General features: G+C 38.2%; 1 protein-coding gene across 4 annotated transcripts in view; it reads right to left on the bottom strand.

The window, feature by feature from the left end:
• Rbms1 (RNA binding motif single stranded interacting protein 1) overlaps positions 1-25,692 on the bottom strand; it is a 219,607-nt gene extending 193,915 nt beyond the window's left edge. Inside the window, exon 1 of one of the 4 annotated variants that reach the window (XM_004651875.2) lies at positions 25,250-25,692. In XM_004651875.2, coding sequence (XP_004651932.1) covers positions 25,250-25,324 — 75 coding nt within the window. In that variant the 5' untranslated portion in view covers positions 25,325-25,692. The remainder of the gene's footprint in view (positions 1-25,249) is intronic. The other 3 variants (XM_004651876.2, XM_004651877.2, XM_004651878.3) reach the window with 3 other exon arrangements.
• Positions 25,693-26,135: the final 443 nt, after the last annotated feature.

Here is a 26,135-nt window from a genome sequence, read left to right as displayed (position 1 = left end):
CTCATTGATCTTCAACTAAAAAGGAATAGCTCACTAGTCACTTTTTTTAAGAAGTGGGGAGACATAAGCTAGATGCACAGGGTAGTGCATGCATCTGGAGGTCCACTGCAGTAGTTGGATGTCCTGGCCTGCCCATTTCATCCCTCTCTCTCTCAAATAAATTTTTTAAAGTATTTTTTAAAAAGTGTGGAGGAGGATTTATACTGTAGTACAAGTAAAGGAAAAACATTGTACAATAGGCTCTAAATTACAAGTTTGGGGGCAGGGATGGAGAGAGGCAAATACTTCATTTTGTATTGAAAAGCTATACATACAATGTAATTTTTTATATTCAAAATGTGACAAATAGTCTTCACTAGCTTCAAGAGAAAGGATAATATACCACTAAACCATCAGTGACAACTGGAACACCACCTTGTGCATCTGAATTTTAATTTTTTATATATTTTATACAATGTAAATTTTATACTTTAGTGCATTGACTGTCATGCAAATATACTAAAAATCTTCCCCATATCAGAGTGACAGACTTTTTTGTTTTTTCGTGTAACATGTAAACTTTGTATCTAGCAGCTCAAATCTCTCTATTTAATATGCCTCCCTAATTTGAGACAATAGAACAAAAACCAGAGGCAAAAACAGTTGGAGTCACTGGCTCTGGGGTGGAGTCACTGGCTCCTGGGACCTATATCAAGCTCAGATCTTCCTCCTGGCATTGAGTCATGTCTTTGCCTTTTTGTATCAGACAACAAGAGTTTTGCTTTATTTTTGTGTCAATATAAATTATTTTTCAGAATTTCAAAGCCAAACATCCCTGAGAAACTGACAGGAAAAATACTTCAGGAAAAATCCAATATGTACATTAAACATATATATTTATATTTCTGAATGACAGAACTATAAATCAAACCCATATATATGCCCACTTTCCTAAAAAATCAATAAATCACTCTAGTTGTGCATTGCTCCCTCTTTATTGCTGCTACCAATGCTGAAACATCAGCCTTTCTAGTGTAGCTGTGATCATTAAGTTGGTCTAATCTAACTTACCAAATATGATGTGGTCTTAAAATTTAGCCTGTATTCTGTAATATTTTCTTGTCTCTGCATTTGCTACTTTAAATAAAAGTTTGAAAAGAAGTACCCAGAAAATGTTCCTTTGCATCACTGTCCAGTGTTATTTTCAAACAAAATTCATTTTGTAATTATAATTTTAAAACAATCTTGCTTGTTTATACAAGCTTAGATGAAAGTCCAGGGAGCTAGCTGCTTAGGTTCAGTTGCAAACACAACTATTACATTCTTTGACAGTCCAAGAAATAATTTTCATTCAGTGATCCCTGTATTATTACTATCTTTAGCTTCCAGGGGTAGGGTTATGTGAGTAAAATGAAATCCTGTGTGCACTTAGAATTACAAATGAATGTTCTCTATTCCTGTTTATGTTAGGAGTTCCAAGAATGACTATCATGTGAGTATACCAGCGGCTTTTTGGCAGTCCTAGCATAAAAGGCCGTTCAACTATGTTGCTTAATTGTATATATCCCAATGCTAGGCAACTCTCCAAACCATATTATAAACATCGTATGAGGTCTCTAAGTTCAGCAAAATAATGGAGTTCAGGCTTTTTACAGTTAACTTCAAGTGACAGTTGACTTCGCTTTAAGATTTCATGTACTGTTTGCCATGATTAGTATAAATTGCTTTGTCACATAAAACAAGTGGGCATTTAGAAACTCAACCTAATGTTATACTCTAAGGGTGTCATTTCTCCCACCCTAAGCATGTAAACTTGGTGCAGTGTTTTGTTTCAGAGCTATAGAAAAAGGTAATCAATTATAAATTCTTGTGTTAAAGTTAGAAACAGAATAGAACAGAACCGGAATCTGTGAGCATTAGCATACTGAGTAGGTATTATGCACACTGGCTATTATGTTAGCAATTTGGTTAATTTGATAGAATTTATTATTTGAAAGTGCTTGAGGCAAAAATTCATGTTTCTGTGCACTGTTGAAGTAGACATTGGTTTCTGTGCTTTTGACTAAGAAGGAAAGGAAGACAGAGAGCCAGCCATAGGATGAGAGGTAGTACATTCCTACCCTTGAGTTTAGAAGAATGAGGCTCATTTACTGTTCAAAGGACACTGTTTATACATTCCAGACTTCCATCTTATAATTGCTCCAGGATTTGTAAAAGGGAAATCTCAGCAGGGCAGCAAAATTATTCAAAGCAATAGCTGCACATAATTGGTATAAAATACCAGAACGGTCTGCTCAGAAAACTTTTTCTCAGCTACGCACATTTCCACCCCTTCAACTCTGTCTATATTCAAATAGTTTTACTATTTTTCTTCCAGGGCTCAAGTCTTTTGTTTCTTTACTAAAATACCTAATTTTATAGGCCTAGTAAAGAATTTGAAGACAGATTATGTCATATTTTTATGTGCATTTGGTTGTATTTGTGTTTACCTAGTTCCCATGGCAATAGGTAAGCTGAACCCGTCTTGCAGAAGAAAAGTGGTTTTATCTTTCATATTTTCATAAAACACTGAAAGTTAATTATATGTTTTATCACACATAAAAGTAAGTTAAAATTTCATTGTTGTATTATTATTTTATCAAGAACTCAATTAAATGAATAAAAGAAAGATTAAGTCTATACTTCATTATATAAACTTGAAAACTACATTAGAGAAGAATGAGTCACAAAATGGGGCCTGTACCATACATTAGACCCACAGTTATTTTTCTGCAATGCATATCATTGGACTATAGTATTAGTTGGGTTTGTGACAATATCCTTTCAAAAGAGAAACTGACAGAAGCAAAGTAATAACATCTTACTCAGTGACATTTTCATTTTGAAAGTTATTTTCAACAAGTTTTCTTTGTGTGAGCTGATGAACGTGCTCACAGTAGCTTGGCTAATTTCATACCACTTCAAAATTTCATTTGATAGAATGTTGCAGATGTTCTAGACTGACAGGAATGAGGGCACAGGTAATTCTGTTACTGTTCATTTTGGAAGAAAAAAAATCTCCATAAAACCAAGAATAGCAATTTATACTATTAAGGATTAAAAATATTCTCCAATATTGATTCACAAGGTGAATTAATTAGTGCCACTTAACTGTATACATAAAATGCCTTAAATAAGTTGTTATGTCAACTGACCCACAATTTATAAATATATATTTTTTAAATTTAATATTATACATATATATTTAATTTAATATAATATAAAAATGTGTCATGAAGGCAATGGAAACATTAATTTTTCAAAAGACAAAATCTCAGAAGTCTTAGATAGATCAAATAAAGTATAATGTGGAATAGGTAGCCTTGAATGGAAGAGGAATAATCAGGAACCAAATCCCCATGAACAAACATAAGGGCTCACAAGGTATTTTTACCTTGGACTACAGATATTATTTCATATTTATGATGTGATAATATGTTTCTCATTATGGAGTAACTATGAGCTTCAAGTGATTTCTTTTTCAGATTTCTCAAGACAAAGAAAAGATAAGATGTCATTAAAAGTATAAATAAAACTGTCAGATCAGATTTAAAGAGATGTTATAAAGCTGATAAATGTAATATACATCAGTAAAAACTAGAAAAAGCAACAAACAATAAAATACAGCTATTTAATGTCAAAATTTTTAACAAGTGCTGTGAAAGCGAGCATAAACATCAAAATTCTAAAGAGAAGGTAAATGTATCTTTAATGTGTAATCAGTCATATTTTGTTGTATTTGTGTACATAGTAGATTTTGTTTATTTTCCCTTTGCAACTATTTGCATATTGTTGGAAGCAACTACTGTGGTAAGGATCAAAAATATCAGGAATAGCTATGTCATATAAATATATATTTATAAATTTAAATTAAGCTTAAATGTATTGCCTTTTAAATTGCAGTAGCCTTTCAGATGATGGCAAAACTAGATATAGTGGCCTACTTTAAATTATAGTTCAACATAAATAAATATATCTCCTTTTATTTTATATATATGTGTATATATATAACAAAGGGAGATATATTTATTTATGTCGAATAATATACATAACACATTAAGTAGTCATATTTTTGCTTAAGCTTTAATTAACTAAAGACTCAGGGTGGACTTCACTTTAATTGCTTTTAATTTCTTTCCCCTTTACTTGTTGGTCACCAGTATATTTATGATTCCTATATATAAAGTCTAATCATCTAAAGACCTGAAACTTCAATATCCATTCTTATTTCAAAATGGATGAGTAAAAAAGAAATTAAATGAGGGAATGAATATTTACACAAATTTGTTCCAGCCACATATGTCCCAGGCTAGACCCAATAATCATTTGCAGTTAAAAATTAAAACTTCACTTCCTGGGTTGCACTAGTGAAATTTCAAATGTTTAACAATTTCATGGAGCCAGTGGCTCCTATACCATATGGTGCAGGTGCCAAACATTTCCATTATCATAAACTTTTACTGGACAAAGCTACACATGCGGCCACTTTAGATAGCAAGAGTCACAAGTTCACTGGAAATGATGTGCGACTGGTCATTTGATGGTATCCCCTCAAAGTACTTACAGTCAAAACTTGCTTGGTGATTTTAGGTGTTTATTACAGAAACCAAGTTAAAATTCAACCAAATGCTAATTTTCTAGGAAGTTATCCTACCTTGAGGCTGAGGAGATGGCTAAGAAGGTAAGAGAGTGTGCCTGACAAGCATGGGAGCCAGAGAGGACCTAAAACCATCTGGGTTTGATTCCTTAGCACACACATGAAGTTGGGCATGGCCACCCATGTCTCTAGCTCCAGTTCTATAAGAAACAGAGACCAGAGAATGTCGTACCTCGCTGGTCATCCAGTCTGACCAAAAACTGCAGCTCTGGGTGCAGAAAAGAGACTCCGTCTCAAGGAAACACACAGATGAGCAATGGACGGGGACACGTGATGTTCTTCTCCAGCCTCTACATATCTGCATACACATGTGCACACATTATGCAAACACACCCACCCACCCATACCCCACCTACACACAAAATGTTATCGTATCTTGATGATAACATGTCTGCCAAATGCTTTGTTACAGCATAGGTACTCACTAAATATTGCTTATCCCCTGAGATTTTTCAGAAGGAAGTAAGTAGCACTGTTAATGTTACACCTCTGTTTGCCTCATCACTCTATTCTCTGCCCCAAGAGACTGATCCCGTATCTAAATTACTTATGGTGCCCTCTCTGCAACTTTCTAACAGTTCCACTTGGAAACCATGGCAAATATGAAAGTGTGAGGAAAGACAAGAATGGCTGGGTGAATATAGATTGCTTTGGTTCTTGGTTCCTGTCGGGGAGCAGGGCTCTGGTGGTAACTGTCCCCACCCTGTTCTTTCAGGCTGTGCACAGTAAAAGGTCCTACTTTTTATTGCCCTCAGAATGTCATTACTCTTTTTGGCTTCCCTAAGTCCTGCCAACACACATGTAGACATTTCTTTGAGTATGCATTCCTCCAATACCAACTCCAAGTATGTTTCTATGTTTCCTACTGAACTCTAGTTCATATAGGCAATTATTCTTACCAGTCACCACTACAGCTAATAATAAAAAATATGGACGTTAGAAATGCAAAGTTTTTGCCTCTTTAAAATAATAGTGCTTCATCTGTGTTATTTGAAAATTATTCCAAAAGAGTAAAAAGTTAACTTAAATACCCGTTTCTATCTGCATTAACAATAGAGATGGCCATCTGTATTTGAGGGTTCTGCATCTTCAAATTAAAAATATCTTGGGAAAATATGACAATACAATCAAAAAACATAAATAAAAAAATAACACAATGTAACAACTGATTTACCCATCATTGTATTAGGATGAGTAATCATAGAAGATTTAGATGATATGGGAGGATGTGTGTGGGCCATATGCAAATGGAGTACATTTCATATAGGAAAGATGAACAGCTGCAAACTTGGGTATTTACTAAGTAGGAGGTATGACTGGCACCATCCTCTGTGGATACAAAGAGAAAACCATATTCGTTTTTCCAGGGAGTCATACTATGGTGTCTACCCTGGTTTCCAACTCCTGAGCTCAACTGACCCTATGCCTTGGCTCCTAAGTAGCCACAGCTACAGGTACATACCACCAAGCCCCACAAAGCTATCTGATTTTGACTTAAAATAATCACTTAATATTTTGTTCTTGTACTATGTGAAGTACTTCTCTGAAAAAGGCAAACTACTTTAAATAGTAGTAATAATCTTTTTGAGGTCACTATGATCAAGTCTAATGAAATCAGTACTGTTAGCATTGCTTAAGTATTTAAAGCCCCTTTTTTCTTAAAAAATTATTTTTATTTATTTATTTATTAGAGACAAAGAGAGGAAAAAAGAGAGAGAGAGAGAGAGAGAGAGAATGGGCACACCAGGGCCTCTAGCCACTGCAAACTAACTCCAGACACACATGTTACCTTGTGCACCTGGCTTATGTGGGACCTGGAGAATAGAACCTTGCTCCTTAGGCTTCGCAGGCATGCACCTTAATGACTAAGCCATCTTTCCAGACCCTAAAGCCCATTTTTATTCCATTCATGTGTGCATATGATGTGGAAGCATTTTATCTCTAAACAATTCTATCTGAACACAGGAAATAGTCCCATGAATCAACTATGTGAAATTAAAAAGTCCTTCACAGCAATGGAAATTATCAGCAGAGCAAATAGGAAGCTATAGGATGAGAAGAGATCTTTGTTCACTATTCCTCTGACAGGAGTTTAAAACACCAAAATAAAGCTGCCAATCAATAAATGAGCTAATAAAATGAAAAGAAGAAACACAAATGGTCAATATATATTTAAAATTTGTTCAACATCCATAGCCATTAGGGACATGCAAATTAAGACCACTCTGAGATTTCATCTCACCTTAGTCAGAATGGCTACCATTAAGAAAACTAATGAAAACAAATACTGGTTAGGGTGTAAGAAAAAGGAGAACTCATTCACTGTTGGTGATGTAAACTGATACACCCACTGTGGAAATCAGTGTGGAGGCTTCTCAAAAAGTTAAAAATTGAACTACCATATAACCCAGCTATACCATTCTTGCACATATACCCAAGGGACTCTATATCCTATCACAGAAACACTTACTTATCTATGTTCATTGTTGCTCTGTCCACTGTATTTAAGAAATGGAATCAGCCTAGATGCCCATTAATTGCTGACTAGATAATGAAAATGTAGTACATACACACAATGGAGTTTTACTCAGCTGTGAAAAAAATTAAGTTATAAAATTTGCAGGAAAATAGATGGAATAGGAAAAAAAATGATACTAAGTGAGTTAACCCAAGCCAGAAAGACAAAAGCTGCCTGTGGTCTCTCATCAACAGTTTGTAACTTTTAATGCCTGTGTGTATAGTAAATAGGGAACGTGAAGCTGAGTATGGGCTATGAGTCAAGGTAGGACCCCATGAGAGTAGGTAATGAATAGGGGGAAAAGGACAAGGGATATGTGGAATGAAAGCAGACAGGAGGCTAACTTTGAGGAAGGGCGCAAGGAGAAAGGGGGAAAGAGAAATAATTTGTCTGGACACACCATAATGAACCCTAATTCTTTTCATGCTAATTAAAAAAGAATTCCACCTATGCCTCTTTCTCTTTATCATGTTAAGTAAACAAAAGACATAGGTTCAATTTAATAAACATTTATTAAGTACCTACTATATGCAAAGTAATATATTGGGTACAAAGCTGAATATATCTCTTTGGGAGTCTTACATTTACTGGGCATTGGTGTCATATACCTATCATTTCAGCACTTGAAAGGCAGAAGAGGGAGGATAATGAGTTCAACACTAGGAGCTACACAGGCAGACCCTGTCACCCAAACAAATAAAAGTAAAAAATGCTCCCAAACTTAATAAATACATTCCATTTTTTTCTCTCCTGATACAGTCTGTCTTTCTCCCTAACATCAAGTGTAAATTTATTATACAATGCAGTCTAAGAAAAATATCATTTAACAAAAGTGAAAATATAATGAAAAAAAAAAGAAAACTCAAATTAGTAAATCTTAATGTGTCCATTTTCTACATTTCTTAAGAAGAGTCTGCCTGAGAGTGAACCTCCCAGCAACACAGTGATGTGTGGGCAGTCTGCTCACATTCTCACAAACCTCAGAAAACTGCTCCAAAGCTTCATGACATGCTGAGGCAATTCTGGCACAGAAACCCAGAACTAATAGATTAGGACGTAAACTTGAATCAGAAAAGAATTTCTGGCGATAATAAAGCCTCATGTACCTATTTGGACCTTCATTTTCCTTTCAGAGTTTAAATTTCTGATTAAATATGTTATTATAAACTTGGGCAATAATGTACCTTACTTCTAAGTATGTCCATTTTCAACTGTTAAAAATAAAAATAAATATATCCAAATATAAGCCTACTACTGTGTCTTGGGAGAAATACAGAATAATTTATTTTTTTATTTACATACTTGAGAAAGAGACAGATAGAGAGAGAATGGGTACACCAGGTCCTCTAGCCACTGCAAATGAACTGCAGAGACATGCATCACTTTGTGCATCTGGCTTTACGTGGGCACTGGGGAATTGAGCCCCGGTGGTTAGGCTTTATTGACAAGTGCCTTAACGACTGAGCAATTTCTCCAGCCCAGGAACAATTAATTTACATGTGAATATAATTAACAACAAATGTTTTGGCTCAACTTGTTTCAAAGGACTTTCTCCATCCCAGCCTAGAGGACTGCACTTCCAGGTGGCAGCTACATCATAAGAAGAGGAACCCTGGGGTTTCTGCTTAAGAGAGTGTAGCAGGAGACACAGCAACAACAACTAGAGAACTCAGAGACAAGATTCCATATAAAAATCCCCTTTCCCCAACCATGAAGATGGCAAAGAAAACTGAGGAGACCCAAGATTGATCAATACAAGAAAAGATAGCCAAATGCCTACCATAAAATGTGACACCTCTGCCACATCTGCTGGGACCCGTAAGAAATTTCATAGGAAGCAGTGACACAAGTATTACTCCCCGTGCTAGCCTGACCACCAGCTCCAGGGCAAAGGCAACAGTCACTGTGGTCAATCAAAGCACATCAAATCAAATACCCAGAGGCTACCGGGAACAACAGTAGACCAGAATGTTAAAAGACACTGTAAGCCTCAGGGATCCCTACAGAAGAGGGAGTAGGAAGATTTTAAGTGAATAGAGTGGGTAGAAATATCCTGAGGCACACCTCCCCCCACCACACACCCAGAAACTAAGACCTTAATTACCCAATAGTGAACACCAACAAGCCCTGAGAAGAGTCCTCAGGGAAAGTGGGATAGGAGAGAGGGGATATAAGACTACAGCCTTTAAAAAATGTATATTAAATTTAAAAGAATGTAAAAAAAAAAAAAGAGGTACCCTTAACTGTCTACACACATATGCCTTTCCTCATTCTTTTAACATATCACCTCACTGCAAGCTCCCTGACAGTGATATCTGTCAAGTACCAGTAGTCTGCACCACCTGGTTTCAGTACAGAGAATGTGATTTTAATTGTCCCACAGCCTTCTCTGTCAGTTCCTGAGTATACCCCACAGATTCCAGAGTTTTCCAGTTATGGCCAAGCACATTTCTCAGATGACAAAACGGTTTGAAGCAGAAGATGCTCAAATGATGAGAAATAAAATAAAAACAAATAAAGCTAGTCACATTTGTACCTTGCTTTGACTCAATCACATAATCCTAAGAAGTTGGGCATCAATCAAATATAATAAACTCCAATAAATTTAAATCATTTCACAAGTCATTTTTCTTACTATCTAATTAGCGTTTAGTAAGCCATGCCTCCTGAGAGCCTGACTTTCAATCATAGTTTCTGCCAAAGTTAGTAACTTGTAATAATCTTTGAAACACATGGACATAAACTAAGAGGAATTTTCAATGGTGGATCTTTTGGTAAATTGTGGAAAAAGCATTCCCTTCTTGTATTTGATTCCTCAAGACATTTTGTAGTTGGTTGACGGTATATGATCCAAACAGTACAAGATAAAAGCTACAACCACATGGCACAGTGGGCCTGCTGGTGCCACATACGGCGCATTTTATCTTTCCAAGGTTATCCACACAATTGACCAAAGCAGCTCCTGAAGGCTAATTATAAAATGAATGCCACAGCTGACATCCTGCCAACCAAATTCATATCTCAAAAGGGGAAAACCAGAGACCAGTGTAGTTGTTGGCTTAGAAAGGAGGAGGGCCCCATTTGGGTGGTGAACAAGAGAAGACTTCAATAAGTAAAGAAGATGTTTAATCAAAGCCTTGCTGGGTCTTTTGGTTGTTGTAGACCAGGTGAAAACAGGTTTGTGATAGCAGGATGATATGGCAGCCAGAAGGAAGCTGTGTGGAGCCTACCCTGCCAATGTGGGAAAGTGAGAGAGGTTGGCCCAGCCCCACAACAAAGCCCCTCAGGATTTAGTAAACGAACAACCCAGAAACAGACAAGGTCAAGAGCTATAGAGGTCGGACAGAGCCAGCTATGGGATACTAAACAGGTCAGCGACATAGTTAAAGTAGGTGAACCGGAGAAACAGCCACAGTAGTGCAGAGGCATGCCAGGCTGGTCTTCATTGTGGGGTGGCCGCAGATAGAGTGGCCACTGCTGGTTCCTGTCGACATCAGTTTCATTCACACCCTGCCCATCCTTGCAGTCTGTTTCCTGGTGTGAGTCCCAAAGCTCATTGATGGCTCCCATCTTCCTCCCTCTGTAGGTCATGTGAGATTAGGCTAGACTCCCAACTCTGGCCTCCTGACCTCAAGCTCCTCTGTGCCTCTCAAGACCTCAGCTTCTGTCTCCCCACTCCACATAGGCCTCTTCAGCCGAAATGGGAGTGTCTGGACCACAGGATCCTAAAGTTCCTTCTAATTCTCACATTCTGTGATTCTTGGATGTTAGAAATTCCCAGAATCATAAAATTTAAAGTTGAAAAGAACTTCAGAAGTCATCTATTCAACCACCCACTCAACCTAGGCTAACCTGGCCAGAACTAATAAGCTTTGAAAGTTCTATGGCGTTGTTTTTGGCTGGCGGATATAGCAATAATCAAAGCCTAAAACTTTAAATATAAAGCATGAAAAAAATATAAGATTTTTGGAACATCTAAGAAAGGTTTTGAAGGAACTGAAGCCAGGAGGGAGCAGCATATTCTATTGCTTAGAAGTTAATATCTAAGTAGAAATTCCCACCCTTTGTTTTTACAAGATCAGAAACACATTAAAAAGTCCTAAAGGATGTCAGAAAATTTTCCAAACAAAAGTAATTTAATTCAATTTATTTTTATGTTTACGAATATATACAACATGGCAATGAAGTATCAGAACAACATCAAATAAAGCCTCAAAAAAAAGAGTACAAAGACAAAACGTGTATTTTGAGATGTATTCATGAAAAACAAGAAAAATGGCTCAGCAGTTAAAGGCCCTTGCTTGTAAAGTCTGTCATCCCAGGATTCATTCCCCAGCACCCACATAAAGCCAGATGCAAAGTGACTCATGTGTCTGTGATCCCAGTGAGTCCCAATGGGAGGCAAAGCCAGGAGAATCCAAAGCTCACAGGCCAGCTAGTGTGACGTTCCTTTGCAGCCTGTCAGTTCCTTAACAGTGGCAAGAGACCAAGACAGCTTGTCGCAAAGCAAGTGGAGCACAGATACCTGCAAATTGTCCTCTGGCCTCCACACACACATGCCCTGGTGTGCACAAAACCACTCACACGCGCGCACACACACACACACACACACACACACACATGCACACACTAGGTAAATAAATAATTTTTTTAATTCAAAAAGCATGTTATTTGTGCTTAAAGACAAGCTACTTTTCAAAATTAATTTTAACCTCTGATGATAAATATTCACTCTTCAGAATAATTTTCTTCAGAGACTGTGTCAACTATCATACTAAATAAGTCACTGGATACATTCAAGAAATTAAGTATTTAAAATAAGAATAATATTCCACTTTGCTCATTATTAAATACTTAACAGTAATAAGTATGAATACATAACAACATACTCATCATTGTCGATATCAATTTTCCAAAAAATGTTCATAGCATTAGTATCATTCTCATAAAAATAAAGCAATTCTAGCAGATTTCTTTTCTGAAAAAATTAGCAAGCTGATTTTAAAATTCACAAGGAAACATCAAAGACCTAGAGTGGAACTGGAGAGATGGTTTAGCAGTTAAGGAGCTTGCCTAAAAAGCCAAAGGTCCCCATGACCCACAGAAGCCAGATGCACCTGGAGTTCATCTGCAGTGGCTGGAGGCCCCAGTGTGCCCATTCTCTCTATCTGCCTCTCTCTCTGTTTATTTTTTTTCTCTCTCTCTCAGATAAATAAATAATTTTTTTTAAGTGCCGGAGAACAGAGTTTCAAAGGGGAAAGTGGGTCGAGGGAACGTATTACCATGAGATATTTTTTATAATCATGGAAGTTGTTAATAAAAATTTGAAAAAAAAATCTTAGGTCCCACATGCAACTCTGTAGACCTATCATTAAAAAGACAAAAGACCTAGAGTGGTTAAGACCACATTAACAGATATACACTTACTGTATTCCTATAGCAATTGAGACAATGGAATATTGGTACAAGGCTATCTACAAAACAAAACAAGAGCCACACAGATATCACATGATTCACAACAAAGACAACACTAAAATTCATATAGAGAATAGGTCTTTTCAATAAATGGTGCTAGCTAGAAAAATTGCTATCTAGATGGGAAAAATTATTGACTTTATGTCTAATGGAAATGGGCTAGAGACCAACACATGAGAGATGAAAGGTAAGATGTATCTTCATGACCTCAGAGCAAGGAGGACTCTCCTTAACAAGTACAAAGGGTAATGAGCATAAAAGACTGACAAACTGAACTTCATTAAAATGAGGTAGTTCTACTTTTAAGGTCTACCTGAAATTGAAAGGGAAAATTGAGAACTGGGAGATAGCCTAACACATGTCTCATGAAAATGGCTTCTAGAATACATTTAAATCTCACAAAGTAAACAAAAAAGGAAACAAAAACACCCATGCTGTATGCAGAGTATATGCCAATAATACTTTAAAGAGGGAGCAAAAAAAAAAAAAAAAAAAAAAAAAAAAAAAAAAAAAAACCTGGAAACAGACTCCAACTGACCAATCAAAAAATCTTATGAAAAAAAACGTAAGCCAGGCAAGGGGGTGCATGCTTCAGCACAGGCATTCAAGATCATCCTGGGCATCAAAGAGGAGAGAAAGGGAGGGAGGATGGGAGAAAAAGATGGAGGGAGGGAGAAAATGTGGATACACAAAATTTTAATAATTATCAGGAAAATGATGATTAAAACTATGATGGGCTGGAGAGATGTGGCTTAGCAGTTAAGCGCTTGCCTGTGAAGCCTAACGACCCTGGTTTGAGGCTCGATTCCTCAGGACCCATGTTAGCCAGATTCACAAGGGGGCACACGCATCTGAACTTCGTTTGCAGTGGCTGGAGGCCCTGGCGTGCCCATTCTCTCTCTCTCTCTCTCTCTCTCTCTCTCTCTCTCTTGCTCTCAAATAAATAAATAAAAACAAAAAATATCTAAAAAAAAAAAACAAAACAAAACTATGAGATACCACCTATCAGAAAGGCTAAAAGACTGAGAATGCCAAGTGTTAGTGAGGACACAGCAATTAAACTTCTCATGCTTTGCTGACAGAAATAAAACATTGTGGGTCTTTTATTAATTTTAGTTGATGGTTTATTGACACCTCCATACAAATAGACAATATGAAAATTGTTAATAAGCTACCAAGGTGAATATGGGCATATCCCATGACCTACAATTCCACCCTTAGGAGTAATGCACTGAATGAAGGTGTGATATTATTTAAAAAAAAATCACAACAATTTTAATCCAAAGAGCCCCACACTGAAATAGCCCAAATGCCTGTTACTAATAGACTAGATAAATACAATATGGTAGATTGTGTGATAGCTAGAGCACTATGCAGCATTTTCAAAACAGGGTATACATAACACCAATGAATCAAATCAAAATGATGATCTGAGGAGGCTCACACAAGGATTATGCCACTGGACTGCATTTTTATGAAGTACAATAACAGACAAATCCAATCTACAAAGACAGAAGCCAGATAAGGAGCGATGGTTGATGGTACAAATGAGGCTATTTTCCGAGTGTTAGAAATGTTATATGGTCACCCAGGAGGATGGTACATGACAATACTAACCTAGATATTTACAGTCTGTTCATTATTCCACATGCTTAGTCTACCATCATGCAAATCTTAAAGAATAAAATAAAGCTGTCCCACTATGTTCCATGGTGGTACAAACTATGCCTTAATTACATATTTGCACCTTCCAGGGCCCAATACAATGCCTACTCAGTGGGTTTTTGTCAAATTTAATTAAATTGGGCAAGTAGTTCCATCTATATGATGTCAACAAGCCAATTTCTATATAATGTGTCTGAGTTGTTAAGAGGGGTACTATAGCTGTGGTTTTCTGCAGCCTGATTTTCAATTCCCTGTGCATTCATTCATATTAAAAATATCTGGCTTTTTTTTCCTCCAAAAGGGAGATATGAGTATTAGCATACTGAAAACAAACAAAGGCAATCCCATTTGCTGAATCTAACAAGATTTAAATCAAAGAAGCAAAGGAAGAGGAAAGAGAGAAAAGGAGAGGAGGAGGGAAGAAAGGGAGGAGAAAGGGAATGGGGGGGGGAAGGAGAGAAGAAAAGAAGGAAAATGCTGTTGGGTAGCCCTGGAAAACAGATGCTCATTAGGGCCCAGAACAGCAGATCTCTATCGCAGTACTCTATCCAACATGCAATCCTCAGACCCAATCAAATCAAATTGGGAGGCTCAAAGGATGTGCCCTAAAGAACATCCAGTTACGTGGAAATGTGCATTTCAATTCTGTGACTATGACAGAAAGGTTAGAAAATAACACAGATGTCACTTAATGTCAATTAAAACTATATTTGTCTGTTAGAAAATAATCTCTAATTTAAAATTAAAAAGCAATCAAAATCAAGGATTAAGATTTTACTACTAAAATCTGATCGAACAACACAATGTTTCAGAATTTTGTAAATTAAAAAAACAGAATTCTTTTATGATTGTTTTGTTGGACAATTTAGTGAAATGTTAAGAAACTAGATAAATGGATGTATATGAATTTAACCAATGTGTAAGTAAGGATTACGGAAAAAAGAACTGAAAAAAAAAAAGAATTGTAAGCAGCCTAACATTTGACTATGTCATAGAAAAATTTCAATCCCAGTCAGTAGGAATACATATTTGTCATCAAAATAGTTTTCTATTATGCTAACTATATATTTTATTCAAAGTATTACATCTTGCCTGTGCTGCTATAATGCACTTAAACATTTCCAAGTAAAATTTTATTTTAAATTTCCATGTAAATTGACTAAGGAATCAGAAGAAAAAGTCCAATTCAAAGGAGCTACTGTAGTTAGTGAGTTCCTTATCACAACTGCAACATTAAGATGTAGTAAAGATTGTTTATAGTCAAAATAAATTAGACACACTTGATCTCAGATCTGGACAGATCAAAAGGGAGTAGCTTCCATGTGACAGTCACTGTGGCTGATCTACCCAGAGCAGACACACCTGTTCATGCTCAGAAGTCAGTCCAGAGTGGCTCAATTACTATAGTGTGGGAAGAAAAGCTGGGGGCAGGAGGGGGAGAGCAGGCAGGAAGGAAACACGCTGAGACCTCCCAAATTCTTGCTGGCTCCAGCCGTGGAATTTCCTCCTACCATTCCCACTTTGTAGGCCACTGGCCTGTCTAGACCTAGAATGTGTTGAGCCACAGTCCAAAGCAATATCCCACAGGATCCTCTTAAGCAAAGCTTGGTTCAGTCTGTGTCTTCTTTTCAGGGTAGAATTCTTAGTCTGTGCTTCCTAGGTGAATTCTAGGTAAAAATACAAGGCAAGTAGGAATATGTACCATGAGTTGGTTCTCTGGACAATCTAGGGTTCCCTGGGAGTTATAAGCCCTCAAGGATTTAGGTGAAAGCAAGACAAGTGATGGAACTGGATAGCTTTGTCTTGGTACTTTTGTTTCTGTCTTGTTACTAGCAGGTTTGCTTGATGCAGGGCTGAAGAACATGATGAAAAGCACTGCTGTTTCACCACCCTTGAGGAGAAAAAAAGATGATCTTTGAATCCAGCACAGGAAAAGAAAATGGAGAATGGGAAGCCAAAAAGGAAGGAGGGCTCCCAGGGTGGACCCTGCTGGCTAGAAGCTCTGACACCAGCAGCAGGTTTCCAAATCTCACTCATCTCTGAAGTCACCAGCCACATCTCTCATCTTCCAGAAACCCCTTCCCAAAACCCTTTTATCTATTCTATTGAAGAACTCTACTGCAATGTCATCCATTTCCTAAAGAAGGCAAACATCGGCTCCTGGAATTCCAACTCCAAATATTCAACCTCTCCTCAAAAAAAAAAAAAAAAAAAAAAGAATAGACTTATAGATGAATTATAAAGTAAAGTTACATTTGTAGTTCATATGGATTGGCTAGGGATTTAAAGTATAACAATTTAGAGCTGGAGAGATGGCTTAGTGGTTAAGGTGCTTGCCTGCAAAGCTAAAGGACCTTGGTTCGATTTCCCAGGACCCATATAAGCCAAAGATGCACAAGGTGGCGCAGGCGTCTGGAGTTTGTTTGCAGTGGCTGGAAGCCCTGGTGCCCCTATTCTTTATCTCTCTCTCCCCCTCTCTCTCTCCCTCTTGCCCTCTCTCAAATAAATAAATAAAAATGAAATATTTTTTAAACTCTAACAATTTATATAGGAAGAGCATTTCACATTCTACATAACCAACTGTCAAGTGAGCAGTAGAGAATAAAAACTTATTAGAAATACAATTCGCTTTTAAGTTAAGGTCTAATCCAAACATTAAGCAAATTACACAGACAATGAAAGAAAAATATCATTGGCTCCAGAAGCCAATTTTTTTAAAAATAAAAGTATGAGGCTGGAGGGATGGTTTAGTGGTTACAGCATTTGCCTGTGAAGACAAAGGACCCCAGCTCGATTCCCCGGGACCCACATAATCCAGATGACAAGAGGCACATGCATCTGGAGTTTGTTTGCAAGTGACTAGAGGCCCTGGCATGCCCATTCTCTCTGTCGCTCATCTATCACTCTCTCTCTCCTTGAAAATAAATAAATAAAATTTAAAAATAAATAATCAAATAAAAGTATGCAAGTGACCATGTGGAATTAAGCATAAAAAGAAATTTTGATTAGGATAAAGTTTTAATGAAACTGATCAGTGTGGTGCTTTGTAAAATACAAAGGGTTGCAGAGTCTTTCAGTTAATTATCTGAATTTTTTAAAGAAATGTCTTTTTATTTATGATCAATTGTTTAGTTTCTTATTCCAGAGCTTCCATTCAGGTGCCTGAAACAAAAAAACACTTTCAATCTTATGTCCAGATCTCAATTTAAATGATACTTGGAAAACACAACAGAATATTATCTGAATTTTTCTTACATTTCTGGATTGCAAAAAGCCTGTGTGAAGATGAACTGAATGGGTGTTGAGAAGATGAGAGTGACTTTGATGGCATTGCAGACTCCTGCATTACTTTTCCAAACGACCAAATATTTCAGCTAAGACTTTATTGTGTAAACTGTGAAAAAAGTCTTGTGATTCTACAGACAAACAAGGGGCTAGAGGATCTCTAGTACAAACATACTCAGTGGCCACTTAAAATCAATATGATTAAAAAGTACCTAACAAGGAAAATAGCATAATGTTATTTGAGGTGAGTATAGATGCAGACTTATAATAGGAAATTAATCTTTGGCAACTGTTATTTTTTTCCCCAGAAAATTCAGATTAAGAGTTGGTATCTAGCCCATTGTACTATCCTAAATATTCAACTTTTCAACTCACAGAAAAACAAAATTGGTTGAGCCCCCATTTGCAGAACTGGGAAAATCATGTGTCTTTCTTTCTTCGAGGCCAATGAAATTATTTATGACATCTATGAAATGATTTCACACTTTCGTATGAAACCTTTCCCTTGAAACCCCATTGTCTATGACCTACAATATCAACTGCACAGCAGTGTCCAGTGAAGAGTCAAAGGGATGGATTTGGGGTCCTACATGGAGATGAGGAGAAAACAGCATGACTCCTACAGCAGCTGGTTTTCTTTGCAGAGGTGAATAACAGCTTATTTTAAAATAATTAAAGCTAGATAATGACCTGATAAACAATGTCCACTAACGATTGGGAATAATTTTTAAAATCTATCAAAAATGGCATTTCACATTAGCTATCATCACGTAGAACACCAAACTTATTTTCTCCTTTTTGCAATAACCAAGGCTAATAAGTTATGAGAAATAAACATTACTTGAAATAAAAATAACACTTTCATACACCTATTATGTCATCATTTAAGGATTACATTATCAGCCTGTCACAACATTAATAGGTTGGCTTAACAGCACATTTATAAGCATAAAACTGGAAATAATGTATGATAAAATAATTGAGTATAAAATTTTAAAGAGCAGTTAACATAAAATACAAAAAAATGTAATCCTTCTAAATTTTTAAGTGTTCTCAAAAGAATCATATTGCCCAAAAAACACAAAATAATGTTGATTATCAATTCAAGAAATTTTCATTCATATATTTAAAGCCCTATTTCTTTCTAAAATTCCCAGATTTGTGGTAGTTTCTATGAGCACTTTACTTTTCCTCACAAAATGTACATTAACTTTTAATCTCACATATATCTGCATGACTACTGGCTTTCAGACTCTTGGCTGGAATGCTGCTATCTCGGTTTATGGTTAAGTAAATATTCTTCACTTGTTTTATACTGTGTCTCTTCTGTCTTCCCTGTGTTTTTGAGCAGTGCTAATATTTCCAGGGTCAAGTGCAGAGGATGGCATATTGAGATCACTCGGTAAACACAACTGATGACAAATGTTTCATTGTTAAGAACCTTATAATTCACCAACAGGTTACGACCTTACTCCCTCACCTAACTCCGGAATATAGATATCATAGCCAAGATGGGGAATCACGCAGCATGTGATGATTCTGTATGCTGACTATTATAAATGAGCCAACTGTTAACATTAGCATGCAATCTCGTTCTTAAAACCTAGGATGGCATCGTCATCATCCAGAAAACTACAGTTGTTCTTCGCCTTCTAAAATGACAAGTGAATCCCTTTCAGCCCTGGCTAAAAGATGCTGTTGGAAGAATGAAGAACGAGGCTCACTATTATACATCTGCTCTGCCAGAAAGTCTACATGCTGATCTCTGCCCTCTCCTTTCTGCTTTTCTCCGATCATTTTGACACTCTTTTTGTTCAGAGCTTGTTTGAAAAATTTAAATATTCATAATTATGTTAAGAAAATTGGATATTTTATGCAAAAAATAAGTAGTAAGATGATAGGATATTTTTAGTTGGTTGTTGACTTGGTGGTGACATCCCTGTGCACCTTTCCTTTCCTCTCATTCCCACAAGATTAAGAAATGCTTGCTTCGTTTCTATGATAAAATTTGTGTGTGTCTGGCACATGTGGTTCTAAGATACCATTCTCCTATGTGTCACTTGACTAAACTCACCATTGTTATCTAAAGAATGTTTTGCTTGGGGCACAGACAAGTTCTGCAGCTTTTACTATTTATTCATTAAAATGACACAGAAAACTCAGAGCATTTTCAGTTCATCCCACGTGAAATCTCTAAGGCCAATATTCATTGGTTGAAGAGGCGTCAGATCTTACGCCTACTATCCAGTGTTGCGACATCTAAATAACTGACATGCCATTACTATGTTTTTTTTTTAAATAAGCTATATTTCATTAAATAATGCCTTTCTTATAAGCAACATGATGTATTCCCTGGTTATTTTTATAGCATCTCAGTGAATAAGAGATAATCTTCATTCTCCCAATTTAAGAGCTAGATGGCTAGATAGTTTAGGATTATAACATATGAAATAACTAGAGTTCTCAGCATTTTAGTTGCTATCGATTAAATGGATAGCTGTTTCCACCAGGTCTGAAATACCTTGTAAAAGGAATTTTCTAGAAAATAAAGCAGGACAAGTTAGGCCAGTGATGGTAGTGGGGAGTGAGGGGGTGATAGACACAAAGGCAGAATTACAGATACACAGTGTGTGAGCATTTCTTCTTCAATATACCACAATAGTTTTTACTCGGGCCAGCATATTATTAGTAGAAATTACAAAAAGAGCACTTTTGATTCCATAAATTAAGAATACATCAATTCTATTTAGAGATCTCATTGTGATACTATTTAAAGATCTCATTGAATTCACACATCATTGGAAAATGCGCACTATATGAACAAGGTGGATCAAAACACCAATCAAACTATATGAAAATATGATTTGAAATTAGGCTAAACTTTTTATCTGTATATTTTGAAATATAATTTTTTCTGGCCTGAAATAATTTAGCACACACTTTTCCTGAGTATTACTAGATCTCTAAAAATATTTACTCTGTACCTACTGAGGCAGTCAAAAAAAACCCATGGAAGCGCAGATATCCTTTGAAGAGAGAATTTACAGAAGAGGTTGTGAGACTGGGCTTGGAGAAAACAACCTTCAATTAAACAGGGAATGTTCAGTGAAAAAAATCCAGCTGATTTTGTTTGTTTGTTTGTTTAATCTCTTTTCTTTAAAAAGAATAAACCAAATTTAACTGGCCATGTCATTCTTATTGAATAAACACTTATTTATCCATTAGGTCTTTCTCACATAATCTTTACTGGTCAATCAGATACAGAAAAAGAACATGATTTGCTTATGTGACAAGTCATTCTTTGGTTTAAAAAAAAGGAATTAAAAGTTCTTTTTGTCTGCTGAAAAGACTAGAATTTAAACTTTCAATCACCAATAAGTTAGCAGGGGTAATATTTAAGTTTCAATAAACCATTAAGCAAAATATAGTCAGAGGCACATATTAGTAAAGTTTGTAAAATGTTTTTCCTGACAGCGTATTTTATAAAAATTATACATTTGAAGCCAGGCATGGTGGTGCACGCCTTTAATCCCAGATCTCAGGAGGCACAGGTAGGAGGATTGCCATGAGTTCCAGAATGAGATCCTACCTCGAAAAACCAATACACACACACACACACACACACACACATTTGGATTTCAATTCAAAGTCAACAATGCTGAAAATTTGAAATACACCAACTATATTGATGCAAAATGATGGTATTCCCTTTCCTGTTATCTCTAGTAGCTTAAAGTTTAACTCCTAGTACAGGACAATGATACATAATACAATAGTATCATGGAAAATGCAGAAGAAAGCTATCTGAAAGAATGTTACACTGTGGCATTATAATGCACCTCCATTTTATCATTTACATGACCTTGAGTCTCCCCATGTCCAGTCACAATATCACACTATGGAAGTGAGGCTGATTTATCAGTATAAAATGCTGCATTGCTAAGCTAATATATTTAAATAATGTTTATTCATCTCATAAATGTGATTATGTCATGAGACACAAAGCACCCATATCTTATGCCTTTGTACTTCCAACCCACTTTATTATATTATGTATTTTTGTATATCTAATCATGACCCTTACTTTCTAGAGATTCAGATTGTTTGGCATTTTCCTTTAGAAATAAACATTTCCTAAGAGGAGAACATTTCTTTAGTACAGAAAACAATACTGTATGAACACAAAAATTAACTTTTCATGTATTTGAGAGAAATTTTTGAAACAATGTGAGTAAAGACTACAAATGTGTCAAATTACCTTTAGTTGATATAAAATATCTAGCAAACTATATTTAAATATGTGTACTTCCCTTTCTTGAAAAGAAATGGAATAGATATTTTAGTCCTATAAATATTTGCAAGTGTATTTTCCCTGGGCAGCTGAAAAGTGAATGACAAATTTAATTTTTCGTAACATAGCATAAGTTATTTTAAAATTTGGAAAACCTTTCAAACAATATATGCTTATACTTACAAAGCTACATCAAACTCTGTTTCAGAATAAATGTGTCAGGTGATAAAGAGATCTGCTGTGATAATATCATCCTGACTGAGAAATTTTAAAAGAAGAAAAGAAAGGAAAGAGGGAGGGAGGAGGGAAGGAGGAAGGAAAAGAAGAAGGGAGGAAAGGGAGAAGGAGGGAGGGAGGAACGAAGGAATGGAAGGAAGGAAAGAAAGAACAAGAGAAAACCCAGCAGCATTAAAATCAGGTTACTTGAAGGCTATGCAAGTCTTTACTCAGGTATTATGAAAATTACATAATCTCCTTCAGTTCAGTTCATGTCCTGCTCTTGCACAGCACCCTCAAATACACCTTAGCAGATGGATTGCTTTTTCTGATGAGTCTTTCCTCTATGTCAAAGCACAAAGCATACCACTACAGTCATTTGCCCTAGTGTAGAACCATAAATATTAGTTTCTTAATAATAAAAAAATTAGTAATTATTTTCTAGGAAATTTTTTCAAAATAAATTTGTCAAATTCTCATTAGGTTGAATATGATTGGATTGTTACAACTTACGGTAACAAAACTCATTTTAAAATACTATTTTGATAGACATCACATCCATGTATTCCTTCTTAATTCAATGACATCACATCTATGTTTTAATCACAAGTTGAAATCACTCTTTAAACCACCATGCAATTCCTTAGTTTGTGACACAGTTTTCGAATAAAAGTTTCAGAACAATTGGACTACATCACTGCGCTTCAAGCAGGGTGGTATTTTCTGTCTCTTGTAGGGAGGTCCTACGACACACAGGCAAGCAGCACCCCAGTAAATGCAACGTGAGTTTATTAACTCTTTTGGTAGATTAGGCAATGCTTTTCAGCAAACAAGCTTCAAATCTAATCAAGCCTCAATTTTCAATGACTTACACTACCACCATATTGCCAACAGGTATGTAAGGGACAGAAGAAAGGACAGGTTCCAAACTCTGATCTAAAATCTGTATCTACATCCTTTTCATTTTTTTTCTTTTTATTGGAGATGCCCCTTTTTGAGATAATCAAGATACTTTTACAATAAGGAATGTAGATTTAATTACCAAACTTTAATACCACCTCATATAGTTCAAGTAAGGATGTGCACCTTTCTCCTGAAACAAAGGGACTTGGTGTGATAGGATTTCAGATTTCATAGGAGATAAAGCAAAATATGTTTTGAGAATGTCATTTACCGTAACACAAATCAATATTAAATGCTTTATGCAGGAAGCACACTTTCAGAAAATGGGCCCTAAAGCTTTCTGGGATCCAACCCTAATTACTCCAACAGCATCTTGCCGTTTGTCTCTCTCTTCAATTATTTACAGGGCAAAAAAAGCCAAATGGCAATGCATTAGCCATATTAAATGTTATGTACTTGGTTTCTAACTTACTAATGGTACATAAAAATTACTAAGGTAAAGGTGCCTGTAGAAACATGGCTTTTTCCCCCCCTCTTCACCTGAGTTGTGTGTATTTATTATTCATAGAGCTAAGTGTTGAAAAAGCTGTCCTTCAGACACCCAAATGCTGCATAATTTAAACAAGTGCATAAAATATATAACACATCTAAAAAGGTGCTGCATTGATTATGCTACCAAATTTCTTTGAAAGGCTACCATGTAGCTCGCTTACACAAAAAATAGCACATAACTAGCATCTCCCTCAAGTTCTTACAACAGTGACGTGAGACCCACATGGAAATGCATACTGTACCCTCACAGTGAGCACCTTGCTTGGGTGACCTAAGGTAAGATGGGAATCCTGAGACACTGGGATCTAAGCCTTTGAATGCTTGGATATGCCTGGCCTCGACGCTGACAAGTGTCCTTTCTACATGGACAAATACAGGGCTATGTTGTAGGTACAGACCAACATGGACCACACACGTTGTAAGAAAGAAAAGCTTTCAAGGTTGAATCAGAGATTCTTAGCACCAGGAGAAATGCCAGGCTGCCAGCAAGCATAGCATCACTGTAAGGCTCCAAAGAAAGTTCAAACCCTGCATCTTTATCTGATTCTTTTGTGATCTAGAAAGGCACCGGCATCAGTGACTGAAGGAGACTGGTGCACCCACCTTCGCCTTCCATCTTCCCTAATTGTGGCAGATGCTTCTAAAGCAGTGAAATCCACTCTTCGTATACCCAGATAATTTCTTAAAGCAGTGTAAAGAGGCATCAAACTGTTGTAAAAATTGCCATTAGCCTATTAACAGTACCCGGGGTCCCTAGAAAGCTAGTCACAATGTGTATGACCACATGTCATCAGCTGTCCTATGCTGAGAGCGTGCCTAGGCCACCCTTTAGAAAGCAGCATAGGAAATCGATCTGCGGTAAACATATAAGGCAGTTGTTTTTCTCTTTCTTTCTTTCTTTCTTTTTTTTTTTTTTTTTTCTTAAGCAAAACTAAATACAAAGTCACTTCTTTCCTGGCTCCGAAATCTACCCATTGTCCCACCTTTGCAAAAGCTAGAGATTAAAAGGAACATCAATGAATGCGGAGTGAACTTTGGCCACTTTTTCTAACCCAAAACAGCAGCGTAAAAGTAGAAATGAGTAACCAGGTGAAGAGCCACCCGCACAAAGATCAGAGGCTAGGGGCCGGCGGGCGGGCGGGCGGGCGGGCGGGCGCGCGGGGCCGGGACGCGGTGGACAAGTCCCGGTCCCCCTCACGCTCCAGCCCCGGGCGCGCGCGGGGGGTCCCAGGGTCGCGGGTGCTCCGTACCACTCCCAGGGTAGCCGAGAGTCACGGCTCGCGGGGCGAGGCCCCGGATAAAAGGTCGCAAAGCCGTGCCACCCGCGGGTCCTGCGCCGCGGGCCCAGCCAGCCAGCTAGTCAGCCAGGGCGAGGGTCGGCCGGGCCGCGCGACCCTCCCCGCGTCGCAGGCCAGGAAGGGGCTGACGGCTCTTTCCTGTCTAGTCTCTCCCCCCCGCGGCTGTCTGTAACCCGATCGCCGCAATCCGCCGGGCGAGAAGCGCCGCCCCGCGCGCAGCCCGGCTCTGCCCAGGCCGGCGCTGTCTATAGTTAGCAACCTTGCAGCGACTGGGGTGGCCGCGCGTCCCTCCCCTCCGCGACCCAGCTCCGCCCGGCGCGCGGTCCCTCGCGGCGCCCACCCTCGCTCCCCCGCCCCTCGCACCCCCTTACCTTCGCTTGCAGATACTGGGGGTAGTAGTAGGTGGCGTACTGAGGGTACATCTGCTGTTTCCACACTTTGCCCATGAAGCTGGAAGGGAGCCTGCCGTGCAGGGTCGCCGACACTTTGGGGTTTCCAAGTCTCGAGCTCTCCTGCCTCTCCCTTTCCGGAGACGGCGGCGGCGGCGGCGGTAGCTGCCTCGGCGGCGGCTGCTGCTGCCGCTGCTCCACCTCCCAGCCGGGACCAGACGTCCTCTCCTCCTCCTCCTCCTCCTTCTCTTCCTCCTCCTCCTCCCAGGCGGAGAGAAAGACACTGCAGAGCGCAGAGGACACCCCGGACAGGGCGCTCCCAAGGAGTTTCCTCCCGGAGCCCGATTGCTCCCGGGCGGCCGAAGGCTGGCGCTCTGGCCGCGGGGCGCTCCGGAGAGGCTCGGCCGAGCCGGGAGGTTGGATCAATGCAAGTGGAAAGTGCGGCGGCGGCGGCGGCGGCGGCTGCGCTCGGTGCCAGGCGGCATCTGGGGTGGGTGCGCCCGACAGCGAGAGGGGAGAGGGGCTGGCGGCCGAGACCGCGGGGGTGTGGGGGGGGGGGGGGAGGGAGGGCGGGGGCGGGGCTTAGGCGACGCCGAGCCCGGGACCCGCTGGAGGTGAAGGCTGAGTTTTAACCACTCCTCACCTCCCAGGCTCCTAATCGCTGAGTGTGCCGTGTTGCGGGGGGAGGGGGGGGGGGCTGCGGGACCCAGCTTATGAACTGGCTAGAGGGCACCTCTTGTTTTCCTTACTTTTTAATCTTCGTTAGGGGGAAGGGAGGTATGGGGAAATCTGATTAATCTCTCACTCCCCCCTACACACACACTAAACCCCCACCATGATTCTGATTTTTTTTTCTTTTCTCCTTCAC

Source organism: Jaculus jaculus, chromosome 4, assembly GCF_020740685.1.
Source record: "Jaculus jaculus isolate mJacJac1 chromosome 4, mJacJac1.mat.Y.cur, whole genome shotgun sequence".
Lineage (NCBI taxonomy): Eukaryota > Metazoa > Chordata > Mammalia > Rodentia > Dipodidae > Jaculus > Jaculus jaculus.
The sequence above is the reverse complement of the archived record's forward strand: the minus strand, read 5'-3'. Positions and strand labels throughout refer to the sequence as shown.